The 16,297-nt window shown below is 38.2% G+C and overlaps 1 protein-coding gene and 2 long non-coding RNA genes across 7 annotated transcripts; 2 read left to right on the top strand and 1 right to left on the bottom strand.

Moving 5' to 3' along the window:
* The first annotated feature begins 260 nt into the window (after positions 1–260).
* On the top strand, positions 261–714 carry LOC147859662 (uncharacterized). The gene is made up of 2 exons (XR_015530212.1): positions 261–320; positions 551–714. It is a non-coding gene; the product is annotated as an uncharacterized LOC147859662 (long non-coding RNA).
* Positions 330–2,453, bottom strand: LOC147859661 (uncharacterized). 3 transcript variants are annotated; one of them, XR_015530211.1, is made up of 5 exons: positions 2,093–2,453; positions 1,816–1,945; positions 1,091–1,156; positions 765–964; positions 330–652 (listed from the first exon to the last, which is right to left on the bottom strand). It is a non-coding gene; the product is annotated as an uncharacterized LOC147859661 (long non-coding RNA). The 3 variants fall into 3 exon arrangements; XR_015530210.1 differs by having other exon boundaries at positions 765–1,156; XR_015530209.1 differs by having other exon boundaries at positions 765–1,945.
* A 4,572-nt stretch (positions 2,454–7,025) lies between these two features.
* Positions 7,026–8,697, top strand: LOC147859660 (uncharacterized). 3 transcript variants are annotated; one of them, XM_087325028.1, is made up of 2 exons: positions 7,026–7,336; positions 7,456–8,697. In XM_087325028.1, exon 2 carries the CDS (start codon positions 7,659–7,661, stop codon positions 8,637–8,639), a length of 981 nt encoding a protein of 326 aa, XP_087181154.1. In that variant the 5' UTR covers positions 7,026–7,336; positions 7,456–7,658; the 3' UTR covers positions 8,640–8,697. The 3 variants fall into 3 exon arrangements, with proteins under 3 accessions (XP_087181154.1, XP_087181153.1, XP_087181152.1); XM_087325027.1 differs by having other exon boundaries at positions 7,446–8,697; XM_087325026.1 differs by having other exon boundaries at positions 7,031–7,176; positions 7,380–8,697.
* The last annotated feature ends 7,600 nt before the right edge of the window (positions 8,698–16,297 follow it).

Genomic DNA, 16,297 nt, shown 5'->3' with positions numbered 1-16,297 from the left:
AGTCATCATCTTGAACATCGACCAAAAGCTCAGAGTCAGCACCCTTGAAGATCTTCAAATACAGAAACAGCAAATTGTCCAAGTAACTTTTGCTTAAAACAAGAGACTAACTCTACCTCTTCAAGAGAATGTAATGTAGCACTTGTACAAGTCAACAAGAAACAATCTCGCACATAGCAGTATTTATGGATTAAACTCAAAAAAGACCTTGATGCAACTCGAAGATTCCAGCATAAAATAATAACTTGACTATAAATGTCCAAAGAATAGTTATAAACTTGAAGATCAACCAAAAGCTCAGCACCCTTGAAGTATCTTCAGTTACAGAAAATCAAAGTGTCCAGATAACTTCTGCTTAAAACAAGAGATAACTCTAGCTCTTCAAGAGAATGTAATGTAGCCCTTGTACAGGTCAACAAGAAACAACCTCACACATAGCGGTATTTATGGATTAAATTCAAAAAAGACCTTGACACAACTCAAACATTCCAGCATGAAGTAAGAAGAACTCCGCCGATCTCATCATTCCAGCAAACATAATACATCCAAGACTCACATGTCCAAAGAATAGTCATAATCTTGAAGATTGACCAAAAGCTCAGCACCCTTGAAGATCTTCAAATACAGAAAGAGCAAAGTGTCCAAGTAACTTCTGCTTAAAACAAGAGACTAGCTGTACTTCTTCAAGAGAATGTAATGTAGTTCTTGTACAAGTCAAGGAACAATGTATTTATGGATTAAATCCGAAACAGATCTTACGCAACTCGAACATTTTCAGGATGATAGAACTCCATGAGTGCCCAGTCAAAGAGGCCAAGCTTCCTTTACGTCGGATCGATTATCACATTTTGAGGTTTTACACATTGTGAATGGAAATAATCTAGAGCTTACAAGACATTCCACAAAGATTTGGTAGGATTTGAATCTCCCTCTGGATCTGAAAGAGTGATAATTGTAACCAATCCTTTGTAACAAACAGGAAAAAAGTAATTAAATGAGATATATGCTGCAAAAAAACACATTAGAAAGATTATACTATCCCCCCCTGGACCACAAACATAAACGGGTGCGAAAATAAAACAGCACATACCACACATGTGTTACATAGCACCTGTAATGCATAATGTAAGGGGTAAAATCCATAGTGCTATCAACCCTGCATACCAGATATGAGAATTTAACATTGAAACAACCCATGTGCTTCACGGATTTTCATCAAAAAATCCGAAGAAGAAAGTTTGTCGAAAATGGAATGTTCATTATAGCTGAGTTTTTCCTCTTCACGTCATTCAGAACTTGTGCGAAATTAACAAGTGAAGAAACCATCCAAAAGGGATACATGACCCCAAAGTCTTTAATAGTGTAAGAAATAGTTTCGTCTGTTTATGGTTCATGGTATATGGCTTATCGCCTAAGGCTTGATAATACAACTCATGTTTAAGGTTTCGGTTTTTTGTTTGATAATACATGACGAAGAAAGTTTGTTTGATAATACATGACGAAGAAAGTTTGTCGAAAATGGAATGTTCATTATAGCTGAGTTTTTCCTCTTCACGTCATTCAGAACTTGTGCGAAATTAACAAGTGAAGAAACCATCCAAAAGGGATACATGACCCCAAAGTCTTTAATAGTGTAAGAAATAGTTTCGTCTGTTTATGGTTCATGGTATATGGCTTATCGCCTAAGGCTTGATAATACAACTCATGTTTAAGGTTTCGGTTTTTTGTTTGATAATACAACTCGTGTTTAGGATTAGAGGTTTCGTGTTTGATATTACAACTCATGTGAAGGATTTTTATGGTTCTTTGACGCACCTTATTCCTCTTGACTGGTTTCAAGGTCTTGATGACACAGGTGTGGTTCTCGATTATGTAAATACCTTCAAAGACCTCGCTGTACTTGCCTCATCCAACCTTCTTAACCACCTCGTACATTTTGTGATCACTAAATTCAACAGAAAGAATTTTGGATTCATACTCAGGTATACATTGATTGATCCATCATCATAGAGAGGATGACAATGATCACAAACAAGAGAACGTGATGATGATGATGATGATGAAGACTATGAGAGAAAGAAACTTTCATTACCTCCATTCAATAATGAGAGCTTTCGTGATCCCAGTATTCTTTTGGTCTGTTGAGATGCTCTCGTCTACAACCTTCTGATCGCCCAGGTCTCTCTCTATGGGAGCAGGTCCTCGCAGTGCTTATATACCAGATCTTTCAAACCCTAACTTTTCACACAGATATGGATCTCTTTAACCTGCAAGGAAATCCCGGCTATTTTTACACACACACACACACACAGATCGCTCACCTGAAAAGAAAAGAAAAGACTGGTTTAGCAGGAAACGGAGGTCTGGTTCTGATTCCCTTGTATTTATTTTGGGTATTGACCATCAGACGTTATGACCGTTTGAATATTGGTGACCGTTTTCTCGTTTGAAGAATGTCTCGAGTTGAAGGGCATGTCTTGAAGGAGAGACCCAGTCAAGTCAAGTCAAGTCAAGTCATCCTGCTCCAACTCCTTAAGAGGCATGCCAATGACCATGTAACGACTCTTGAGTCCACAGCTTGCACATGCGATTCCGCACACTATTAAACACCTGAAGCATGTGTATTCTCAACACTCTAGAGATCAACCCATCATGAGCATGATTGAACAGAAGGAATCCTATAGTAGTGAGCAAATAGGAAGGCGAATGAATGCCTAATAGTGAGAACCGATATCAGTACAGTAAGCTAGTTGACCATAATAGCTAACCCAAATAGATCTATTGCCTTCCATTTACAAAGAGCTATTGACAACATGATTCAATTTATTTCCAATTTTGCGTTATCTTTAATATAGTGAACTCTTGCATCGTTTCGTTGCATAAACTTGCACATCACCATTCCTGTATCATCTTATTCATCTTGATTTGTTTGTTGCCATTCTGTTGCTTAAATGAATGATCCACAATAGTTTCTTAATATGCTCCAGCCCTTGCCCCTTTGTAAATAAACATCTTCATACCCCTTGCGATAATGTATTCTTTGGATAGCAATGCAGCTTTGGTCGTCTTCCCCCTCAATCACCATCCTAATTCTCTTGTTAGTTCAAAAAGAAAAATTGAAACCCCTTGGAGAAATAAAATGTAGAAAACCAAGTACAAGGTTGATGGGTTTTAGAACATGACTAGTTGTGAATAAAAGGTGTGTATTAGAAGGGAGTTGATTTTGAGGAATCATTTGGTCCAAATAAAAGGCTTAGATTTATTCTAGTGATCTTGACAATGTTTGGTACACAAAGTTGGCTAGTATTCAAGATGGATATGAAGTTTTCCTTTATAAAGAGATGTAAAAAATGAGGTAAACATGAAGCAACAAGTGTGTTTTGAGTTACTTGATTAAGAAAGCAAGGTCTTGACATTGCAAATGTTCTATATAGTCTGACTAAGACACCAAGGGGCTAGTAAGAGTTGATGATAGATTCCTCAAGGAAGGTGAAATTAAGACAAGGTGTCTAATGACGTAATTCTCAAGTCTCTAACTCAAGGTGTTTCAAATTTATGTATGTAGAATACAAGAGAAATACACGATCTCTTATACCTCACAACTTTCCAAGAGTAACAACCTTACAATTTCACACCCTTAAAACTATACAATATTCTTCCAATATTTTGATGGCTTCACACTGATTTCATTCTTGAGGTGTTTGTGATGGATGTTTGTAAACAAGTTCATGAATCATCACTACATATTCCTAAAACTAACTTATAAGAAATTATCCTCCCTGATCAATCCAAAGATATTTTACATTTTACATTCATACTACTTGCTTCTCCAATATTTCATACCAATTTATTATCCTTTTAAGATCCTCAATCTTACGTTTTAGAAAATATACGGGCATATCATCTTGTCATAATTATCTATGATGAAGAAGAAGTAGGATGGTTTGCCCATCCCTTTTGTTCCGTCTTTATGCAATCCACTTCACTCTCTCATCAACATGAGGAGAAGCAATTATGATATTCCTTTCCTATCACGAAAGTCTCATACTCCATACGCAATTCAACAATTATTGTAGTTGTGTTATACACTCTTGTACTCATTTTCAAGTAACATAGCCAGATTGAAAAACTTCATGCTAGCTTTACATGTCCAAATACTTGTCTTGTTTTGTAATAGTTTTATGTTGCACCTAACTTGTCGAAGACCACCTTCTAGCAACCATTGCCACTATATAAGGTTGCAAAGCAGAAGATTTATAAATTTAATGCTTAAATATCAGAGCTTTAATAAAGTAAGATTATCAATCTATATGTAAAGAGTTGTTAATTAGCCAATATATTTAAAGGCTTTAAGTGTTGTTTTAAAGGAAATTCCACGATGCACTTCAAAATGTAATGCCATGGCCCATAGGTAGGCATTCAACTTTAGAACATATAAAATAAACTATCAATAAATAATATTTCATACAATCTGGTGTTGACAATAGATGCTTAGTTATGCATAGCAAAAAAGATCGAGATGATGAGGGAATGCAAGACCTTGTAAACTAATACCTATCTTGTAGACATCAACCTGCAAGACCATATGTTAAATCTTAAACTCGATATGCCTATCTTACCGATGTATCTACATGTTTCTTTTTTGAAGTAAGGCCAAATATATCATTCAGAGTGAAAACACTTTTGGTGGTCGTAGATGGATGGTTGGAACAAGAGAAGCGCTAAATTACAAACAGTATGTAAGTTGCTATCTAAAATTTGCCCCCATAGTTTGCCATGTATAGTAATTAGGTGATAATTAATATAGTCATTTTTTCCACAAAAATTCAATCTCCTTTACTTCGTACTTTGCATATCTCATTTCAATGTTTAACGAAACTTTGATGATTGTTTCAATAAGGTTCAAACCTTCTAAACTTGTTATAATAAGAGGGTCTTAGACTACTAGTGTAACTTGAATCCTTTATATAACATGTTAATTGCTATGCACACACTATGTAGACAATTAGATCTTCAAATGCTTTTGATAAGAGACCTCTTATAACCAAGATTCTAAGTTTGAAATTGTAATTTTCCAAATATGATACCATTGTAATATAAATATACTATAAGATGTTTCTAATAATAATAAATATAATAGAAATTACATTCCCCAAAGCTCCTCATGAATTAATCCAGTGAGTTTTCATTACATTTATTATATGCCTCACACATGTATGTATCTTTGAGGTTAATATTCATGAAACTTTGGGAAATTGGAAAGGAAAAATGTTCCTTTAAGGTATACACTACTAGAATAAAGAAATGTTTTCATCTCCTTTACAACAACATGCCAACTTGGTTTAGGTATCATAATAGTCATGTTCTTGTGCTTGATGTTGAATTAATTTATCCCTAAATTGTTGAGGTTTGATTCAAGACACACTCACACTTCTAGGAGAAGGAAGATACTCATGTTAGTGCCAAATGCTTGCAATATCCCTTTCTTTGAATGCTACACATATTGAAATATTTATTTCATATCGACGTCACCTTTCCATTAAGAAAAATATTGTAGCCTTTGATCATACATGTAATATCATTGTTCAAAATGGAATATCACCAACATTTGAGAATATTTCACATTGACGACACTCATTCCATTCCCAAAAATGTATCACCAACAAGACCCAATATAGGGTAGATATATATACATTACAAAATAAGTGTTGTAGTTGAAAGAAAATATGTCAAAGATAACACATTTGGTAAAAGCAAGTGTGGCCCACATTGATAACTCCTTTTAGATGTATGTCTTAGAAGTGATTAAATCATTACACATTGCATGCATTACATCACTAGAACATATGCATGAATGTATGTGATGGAATGAACATCCATCGAATGAGCATTAACACGTGTACAAGAATGATTAGCTTATTGGTTTTCAAGAAGGTGATGTTAATTTCTATATTATCATCATGACAATAATCATAAGATTATATAAGCAACGCCCCCTTCAATACCCTAATATGATGTAGTGGAATAATGTGCATCTTTGTTGGCGACATAAGGAAGTGTTCTCTCTCACACAATTTTTTGGGATTGTATTGTTTTCATGGCAATGAAATAAAACCGAGACACTTTACAACAATATATGCACTTATTCCATGTGGCTCAAGACTTGTATAAGAATACACTCAAAGACTTAATAAATGTTTTCAGGTTCGTCTACACCTTTAGCGAATAATAGCTCAAATCCACTAATCAAAAAGTCAAAACTGAAATAATGCTTGTTTCTTTGACTTTAATCATTGTTACATGATATTTTCGAGGTCATCCAAACCACGATAATCTATTGATCTACAATATGTGTGTGTGCATGCGTGTGTAGGTGTGAGCACATGCATGTGTATGTATGTGAATATCTATATCCCCCCACTTGCCTATCATTCTTCATCCTTAAATGGCTAATCTCTAGAGTTGTTGGGTGGTTTATTATAATTTATATTCATCAATTGTCAGTTCGTTTTATGCTTGACCCGAGCCATTGTCGATTCCTACGAACATTCTAACAAACACCATGAAGCATCCTTTTCCTACTGACTAAGAGTGTCAACCAATGGGCTCGGACAATGAGCATAAAAGAATATATATGTAGCTTATTCACGTAATGAAATAACTAAACCGAGCTTAGCCATCATTTCCTTACTTGTGGACAATGTTCGACAATTCAAGGATGTATGTTAACACATACTAATAATCCAACAACGCATCTTGAGATGCATTTCTAGGATTGGATGCCAAACCAACATATAGTTTAGGGAAGTAATCTAATGTGTAAATAGTATGTGCCTCAACACAACATGAATGTGTGCACCTACGCCAATGTCACGGAGAACTTCTATGTTTCATGTGAAACCTGGCTTAGGAACGAAGTCTTGGACTTTTCATTATTCAAAGCACTAACAATAATATTCTCAAGCTCTCCCTTTAACAAGTGAAATGAAATGATGATGAGAACATGACAGAGCAGAAACAGAGCATCCAATATATCTATCTATCTATCGTATATACATACATACACACGCATACATATACGTACACGTATACGTATACATACGACACCCCATCATCAAATTTCTTCTGTACTTGCTTACACTACAACCTTTGTGATCCTCAAAGCTTTTTTTCAGGGTCTCTCTCTCTCTCTCTCTCTGTTCCTATCTTACTTTCTTTGTGCTCTGTTTCTCTACAAATAAATTCTCTTTCTTGTGGCGATACGAAGGATTCGAGCGCTCCAATTAAGCAAGAATCCGCACATCTCTTCAACTTTTGTATGATCCTTTAAGCCAAGGTTGGTTTGCAAACTATTGTGAAAATTCTCTGTGTTTTTTTAGGGTTGTATATATACATATTCTACTTGTGTGGATCCTGACCTAGAGATGGGCTCCTCTTCTTCTAAGCATGGTGAAGATGAGGGGCTTGGAGAAGGAATAAACTTTAGGAAGAAAATTGGATGGAATAATGAAAAGAGGAAATACATATTCCAGTCATCATCGTCTTTTAATGGCCTGAGTCAAGATGAGTATGCCATCGAAGGAGGCCGACGGAAACGGCATAATCCGTCCAATTTCCTTTCCGAAAGACGAGCGATCTCTTTTCGATCAACTGGATCCATGGATAACCCCTGTGGTTTGCAATGCCTTCTAAGCCCTGTTAATGCCACACCTTCTAGAAGATTCGTGTTGTTATCGGGTCCCAATGACTGTGGCAGCGAACCTGGGCAAACCTTGGATTATATGAACTCAGAAATGCCAGGGGGGGACCCAATGGATTTATCGAATCCGAGTGTGGGATTGGAGGGCGAGGGTTTGGTTGATACCGATGAGGAAGAACTCCTAGATTGCCCCATCCCCACCTTTGACCCCTCCATTCTCGCAACGTTCGAGCGGGCGATAGACGATTCCTCTGGTGATGATGGATGGGGTCATTATACCCTGCCGGATGATGTTGGCATGAACAATTCCGGTCAGTTGGTCGATGATGTGGACAATCATAGGTCCAATGAGCTCACCACTATTGCTGCAAATATTACTTTCATGGAGAAAGATGCCTATCGTCGACTCGATGAGCCCACCGCGATGGCTGAAAATGATACTTTCGTGGAGACATGCAATGACCTTGATTGTTTTGAGATGAAGTGTCCCCTTGGATGTGAAGATAAGATAGTTTTGTATTTTACAAGCCTCCGCGGTGTAAGGAAGACTTACGAGGATTGTGCTAGTGTCAGGTTGATATTGAAAGGATATGGAGTACTTGTTGACGAGAGAGATGTTTGGATGCATTCCAAGTTCAGAGAGGAGCTAGCTACTGTGCTTGGACCAGGGGGATCGGTCCCACAATTGTTCGTAAAAGGACGACATATTGGAGGAGCCGAAGTTGTGAAACATCTACATGAGGGCGGTGCCCTAGGGAACCTTGTGGAAGGTTTGCCTCTCGACTATAGTACGGTGTGCAACATATGTGGAGGTGTGAGGTTCCTACCTTGCATTAGTTGCAATGGGAGCCGTAAGAGGGTCACAATTGATGCCGAGATTTTACTTTGCCCTGATTGTAATGAGAATGGCCTTATTTTGTGCCCTTCTTGTGGTTCTTGAGTTATGTACATCGAGAAATCATGTTTTCATCCGTTATTTAATATTTATATTGTGTATATATTCGGTGATGATCCTCAATTAGGACGCCTAATTGCTTTACCATGTGTGTATGTATACCCTAAAGTGGATGTTGAGATAACCTACGCATACTTTGACATGCTCTTGGCAAGTATACGTTTGTGTTGTGTATACATATAGCCAATAGTTAAAAGTAGAGATAATATATAATGCTAAATACTAAGAGTGCATTTTTGTTGTGTATATACTTTTTGTGTGTAGAGATTATATATTCACATCGGTAATACTATCAGAATTTACACAAATTTACTTTGTTACTTGGCCCTTACTTTATATGTTTTAAGGCCTAAGGGCATTAGTCAGCTTGTTTGATTTGCTCATACCAATTATCTTGAATAACACAAAATGGAACATGCTTCGAAATTTGCCAATATGACAATATGCATTGCTACTCAATTAGCATTGGCCTTGATCCTCATGATAGAAGGCATTTAAGGGAATGTCTTCTACATCATTGTCAAGTGTGAACAATGTATATCAATTGTCAAATCCAATGACCACATTTGGTGCTAAAAGATATCGTTTAAATTTGTATGGGCGTCAATTTGATTCGTTATACACATATTTAAGCACCACTACATAGAATAAAAAATACAAGAAAGGATGCATATGGTCCATTTAATAGTGGGACAAGATGACAATCAAAACTAATAACTTAATCATCTCTCATGACCATGGATAACATCCTTACCCATTCAAACTTGACATAGCAATATCAAGGAGAAATTACAATTTTGTTTTTGTGCAACAATAATATGAATTAGAACTCTTTTTTTTTTTTTTTTTTTTCCGGGAAAAATACCCTTTCATTAGTTATGAACAACATTACAAAAAATTGACCTACCATCAAGCTACCATTGATCTGGTGCATTCTTCCTTAGGTCCCATCCCTCAACACTCCACCACTCCTTAACCAAGTTATGTGATTGGTGGTGGGAACAACCATACTGGTGGCGCTAAGCACCATTTAGGTCTTGAATTTTGTATTGTGAGAAAAGGGGTCTTCTTCCAATAGACAATAAATTCGAGACGTTGCAACACTGCAACATCTGTCTCACCTTTAATATCCTCATACTGTCCTTTCAAGGTATGTACCACCTCCATCCAGACATTCCGTGTACTTTCCACTGGATGAATAGTAGTATTACCAAACACCTTAGAACACCTAGCAGTCCAAATAAACCACATTGTGGTGGTGCATAGTAGCTCCCATACCTCTTGCATTGTCTTTAACATGTAAGGAGCCTCCATTTGACTTTGTTGCACCGCCATTATCCTTCCTCTTTGAATTCTAATAATCGTGTCATTTGGGCATGCATCATATGGCCACACCACTTGTGCCACTGTGGCCCATACTACCATACCCCACGAAAAACTGCAATCCCTAAACATAAAGGCAAGAACTCGGAACACTCGCCTCCAAACTTGCTGTGCAGCATGACATTCCCACAAGCAATGTTTCAATGTCTCCATCTGACAACAACAATAGATGCATGCGGTCGGTGCAGCTGATTGTTGCAACCATTGGCCAATTGGCAATGAATTAGAACTCTTGTAAACATCTACTTCTCTTTGCATTGCCAACAATACTTGTTGGCCTCCATTCAAAGTAAAAATGCTAGAACCTTGCTCTTTGAGAGTTTAAACACTGATTCAAACTCACTCACACAAGTTAGGTGTTGAGGTAGCATCACAATCCTAATTTGAGGATATGAAAGGAAAACCTAGTGGAGTATGAATATCACTCACTTCTTGCATGCTCAACGCATAAGGTAATTCATGAGAAGTGTGTGGTGACATGTAGGCATGCATATAGATTAAGTGGCATATGCAAATCCCTACCAATAAGGGCGAGCACAAACATGTGTGCATTCCAACAATTTTCATGCATTATTTTGAGATAGATAGTTTTTACAAGAGACCAGTATTGGCTCTTTTTCTGGAAAGAAATATACATATACTTTTATTATAATTATTTTACCTTAGTGGTAAACTCTTGATTACTAATCCTATATCTAGGGTTTAAGGATTGACATTCAAAAATCTCTATTATACCATACATATTTTTCTTAATTTAGTTGGTGCCACCTTGGAATGTAGGGATGCATGACCTTCTAGTCTCTCCCTCTCTATATATAATTTACGCAATAGATATTTTTCTTAAGTTACTAGGTGTCACTATGGATTGAATGGGAAAAAGGTTTTGCACGAAGATACGAAAATCGTAGATCCATATATTCGGAAAGAACCTATACAACCATTCCATCTTATCAATTTCAATGAATTCTCGAAAGGTTTGAACGAATATAAGATATTTTTGATATTTTGTAAAGACAATATCTTTGAAGAATTGGGCCTATTAAGAGAGTATATACCTTGGTTTTTTATCCCTAATTGGTGGAGATATTTCTAAGATCTAATTGGAGAAACATATCCAAAAGTAGTACATAAAATAAGTGATGACCCGAATTACCCTTTACCGAGAATTTATAAAAGAATTTATGAGGGTGTATCTCTTTCTCTCTCTTAGTGGTAATTGTTGTAGACTACCTAAATGAGCATTGAGGTCTTGGGTTCAAGGCTTTACTTACACACCTCTCTCACTTCTCTATTATAACATGTTTTATCTTTTAAATCAGTAGATGCTAGTCTCTCTCTTGGTGGTAAGTTCTTAGACTATCTTCATGAGGCCAAAATTTTATGTTGTTGAGACTATGCCAACTTTAAAAATGCTAGTATTAGAATCAAAGTTTTATGTAGAATCATTGGATTGTGTATGTCAAAAACAAGACTCAATATAGAGTCAAGAAAAAAAAAGATGTGGAAGTTTGAAATGATTCACTAATCTTGTATACGTAAAAATTTGTCAAAGGTATTTGCCACAACCAACCCTCTACAATCTCCCAAAATTCAATGTCAAGCTAAGAGTTTGATGGATCCGATGAGGTACTTTTTTGATATATTGATCCTTTCCTACATTGCTAACATTCCTTCTGCCTTTAATGTTGCACAGTGTATTGTTTCATTTTTCAAAGATGATGACATAGAACGGGGTTTACTTTGTGTCACAAGGTTTTTGAAGCGCAAAGATTGTCAAATTTATTGCATTCTTCCCCCCTAATGTATGGTATGGAGATAGTTCATGTATTTCTTTGGACAATTCCCATGTATTATCACAAACATATCCAACATATATGTCCTATTTGGGCATAATTTTCCTCTAAATCAACTCATATTCTTTTAATTGATATGCATGATTGCTACCCAAAATCTTGATAAATTGTGGAAGATTTCTAAGATACTATTATGTAATTTATGTTACTATTTGAAATCTTAATCTACACTAATGATGTATTACTCAATCATAGCACATATGTTAAGAGTTCTAAACTACCCTAGGATATACATTTATATTACGCATAGAGAAGACCCTTAACAACACATCTTATATTTGCAATTATTTTTCTTGGAAAGGAAAATATGGAAGAGTTAATTATTGTAACTCATTACCTCTCTCTCTTATAGTTTTTACCCATCCTACATAGTTTTTTTTTTCCTACTTCCATTAGTTAAGGCAATGTACATAGGGTAATATACAACTCATATCTTACAGGCCAACTTGCATGTAAAAAAGAAAACAATATGTGTAAAGGAAACAACAAAAACAACTCCAAAACACCGCATCAATCGATGAGCATAGCATTACCCGAACGCATACCCTCCATGTGAGCCTCATACAACCCGAATACAACATTAACATCCTCCACTCTCTTCTCATGGCAGCACCAATCTATATGTTAGGTACACTCGGAGGGAACAACCACCGTGGTGGTTGATAATTCCACTTCGCTTTACCATCCACCATCTGCAACATCGATGAACCACTCCATTTTAGAAGGAACTGAGCTCTAGCTTCTTCACTTGCGTTTGAGAGCCGTTGAAGACTTTCAAACTCTCCTCGTAATGTAGAAATAAGATTAAACCAGATCATCATTAAATTCTCAATCGGTGGGGTTCACTTACTTGAGAAAGACTCCTTGCATTAAATTGCACATGTTCACAAAATAAAACGTCTACTATTGTCGTATGGTATTGTTAGGGAGCAATTATGTTCTCATAGTTATCCCATAGTTATTTTATTAGCAAGCCAACTAAAGAAGTAGTACTTGTTAGATGTAATCAATGATCAATCCCAAGTTGTAAATCTATCCCCATATGTGCTCTTAGAGTGCACATTTTGTGATAGCGCCCCAAATGAGGAGCGGCTAGTGTGCAACTCGACCATATGGGTCGATAAGGTGTTAATCTAGGAAATCGTAGATGCGTAGGACACAATGTCTTTAGGAAAGAGAGAAATAGGTAATAGGATTGGCTAATCAAGCCAACTAGAATATTTTGTGGGCAAGTTACGATGTACTTAGTGTTGAAGTATGCGTCATTGACTTCAAGATAAGTACTATCTAGCACTAGCCTGTACCTAGGGAGTTGGTCATATTAAATGACAAGTCAGTTGACAGAAAAGGAATATCTCCACTACTATCAACTGACTTGCACATTTAATGTTATACTTAGACCAAACATAGAAAGCAACCCACTTTCTTTTCACAGTGGTTGGCTTGATTATCAGTCCCCACTAATTTTGTAGTGAGCTGGTCCATATCCTATCTAAGCTCTAAGGTGTGAGTGCATGGGAAAACTACCATTGTGAGCTACTCTCATATGTAATCGAAGTTTTGTTTTCATATATCCCATCTCTGTAGTTGTAACTCTATATACCTATCTAATCGATTCTCAATATTTCTAACATGGTATCAGAGCTGAGAGGTTGATCTAGATTAGGTATATACGAGCAGTTGTTGTCTGGAAGCACAGAAAAATAGAGAGAGAGAGAGAGAGAGAGAGAGAGAGAGAGAGAGAGAGAGAATCAATGGCCTTGTCCACGAATGTTGTAGCTGCTCCACTGCGCATTCACCCACCTCCATTGTCTGATGGAAAGCTAGATGGAACTAACTACACTCTATGGAAGTTCAAAATGTCTACCATTTTGGACTCCTACGAGTTGTTGGAGACAATCATGCGACCCACAGGAGGAGACCCTGAGCCCATGAAGACCTTTGACCCTGCATACCCTACCACATCAATCCCTCCAAATGCTGATCTACTTCGAGCCTGGAAGAGAAGGAATGCTGATGCGTTGTGTACCATAGTCACTGGTGTATGTGACTCTGTACTAACATTAGTGCAACATACAACCAAGGCACATGAAGCTTGGAGCATATTGGCCAGTCAGTATGAGACCAGAAACTATACAAGGATACAAAACCTTGAAAATTAGCTTGCTGTAGAGAAGCTCGTCGATGGAGAGAAAGTAGAATCCTTTGTAAAAAGGATTAAGGATCTTCAAGATAAGCTAGCGGCTATTGGAGTAGTCGTCTCTCAAGAGGATATGGCTCCTCAGTGCATTCGAGTACTTCCTTTCAAGTATGATGGCATTGTGAAAACATTGAACACTCAAGTTCAACCCACTCCTTTAAAATTTGATGAACTAAGTGTGATGCTGCTTGAAGAGGAGCTTCAGCTGAAGACAAGAGAAGGAAGGGAAGATTCGACATTTGTCTCTAGGACTAAGGGTAAAGGGGCATCCGATTCAAACAATGTGAATTGGATACCAAAGAAGAAGTTCAATGGATCGTGTTTCTATTGTGACAAGAAGGGTCAAACAATCAAGGATTGTCAGAAGAAGATGGCGGACGAGAAGAATGGTTCTAGTAAGACCTCTTGGAGAGAGCCCGAGTTCGCCAACAACGTCGTAGATGAGCTTGAGTTATGGGTCGCAACTGAAGAAGTGTGTTCTTCAGTTGACACCCAAGTTGTCGACGACTCTTGGATTCTTGATAGTGGAGCGTCCCGACATATGACCAGTAATCGTGATTGGTATAGCTCTTGGACACCTCTACAAGAGCCCATCAATGTTGTGGTCGGGAACAATGCTCGATGTCCAGCCAAAGGAACCGGAACCGTCTCCCTCAAAGCAACGACCGGCGGGACAAAGCATCTCTCTGAAGTGTTGTACGTGCCAGATCTCAAGATGAATCTATTGTCCATTTCTGCACTGACCGACTAGGGTCTTGATGTTCGATTCAAGAAGTCGGGTGCAGAAATAACAGATTCTGCTGGCAAGGTTGTAGGAATAGGGGTAAGGCGCAACAATCTCTATGAGCTGAGCGCACTTACCATTTCTACTGACCACAACACAAGTACTAACACAAAGCAATGGCATGAGAGATTTGGGCATCTCAATGTTGCTGTGTTGAAGGAGATGAAGAAGTCGAATATGGTAGTTGGGTTGCCAACCCTATCTGACTTAAGTCATGTTTGTGATGCTTGTATGATGGGCAAGCATCAAAGATCAGTGTGAAAGATTATGTGTGGAAGCGTAAGACAACAGCTTGGCTGCGTAGCAGTAGAGAGAGAGAGAGAGAGAGAGAGAGAGAGAGAGAGAGAGAGAGAGAGAGAGAGAGAGAGAGAGAGAGAGAATAATACACAGAATACAGAGAGTACTCGGGAGAGACAGAGACAGCAGAACGTTTTAATCTATTACGAAACAATAATAGTTCTTTGTACATAAACCGTGCTCAACAACACTATTTATACAAGTCCTAAGAGGATTGACAGAAGTACTTCGTACTTCAATGCTCATACGAGTGTCTGACACTAACTACGAGACTATTAACTACCTAGTAGTCAAGGCTACTACTAGGCTTCCGGTTACTGTTTGATCCAGCTAACCGGAGCTAATTGGCTTCCTAGCTCACCGACTCATTTGCTCACCGGCTCGCCGATCCGGCTTCATCCTTCTAGATGCCAATCCAACTCAGGCTTATTCAGCCGACCCGGATCTGGTTGAGCTTGCCGCTCAACACTCCCCCTCAAGCTCAACTTGAGGTCCGGTCGTAGTGTCAACGTCTGTGGCAACCAATCCTTCTACCCAGCTCCTTCTGGCGTCACTCCGCCTTGCTCGCGCTCCTAGTCCGGTCCGGTACCAGGAACATGCGAATATGCGTTGCGGCGTCGGTTTCGCCGTTAAAGCGGGGGTAGGCAAAGGCCATAGTGGGAGCTACGGCGAATCAGGAAATACCACAGGGTGGCTGTGGTGAGCGTGGTCCCCGCGTCTCGTCGAGGTATTTGGGGAGCGAACAATCCCCTTTGCACTCACGGCAGGTAGTACTGAGGTCACTGAGACGCGGCCTTTGCCGTGCGCGTTCTTCTGCTTGGCGTGTGACGGACCTTGTTATTGGCCGGTCTTGTCGTGTTGGTTCTCTGGGTCGTCTACGGCTAAACATCCATTCGTTGTTGCTCGTCTATGAGGAAACACAGATCACCAAGCGTGCCAAAAGTGTTGTCGTTTAGGAACATGGTCCGCGGTCAGTCCTTCGACCTAGACCTCAAAGTGGGTGTGGAACAACGAACAGGTGTTTAAGCGTAATGCGTAAGAGAAGAACCCTTGTAACCTATCAGCGTATAAGGGAAGACGGCTACAACCGAATCCCTATTAAGGGTTACACTTACGTACTACAACA

The sequence above is a fragment of the Azolla caroliniana genome, unplaced genomic scaffold (genome assembly GCF_043228905.1).
Source record: "Azolla caroliniana isolate FFs.n. ecotype wild unplaced genomic scaffold, voAzoCaro1.0.p SCAF_9, whole genome shotgun sequence".
Lineage (NCBI taxonomy): Eukaryota > Viridiplantae > Streptophyta > Polypodiopsida > Salviniales > Salviniaceae > Azolla > Azolla caroliniana.
The sequence above is the reverse complement of the archived record's forward strand: the minus strand, read 5'-3'. Positions and strand labels throughout refer to the sequence as shown.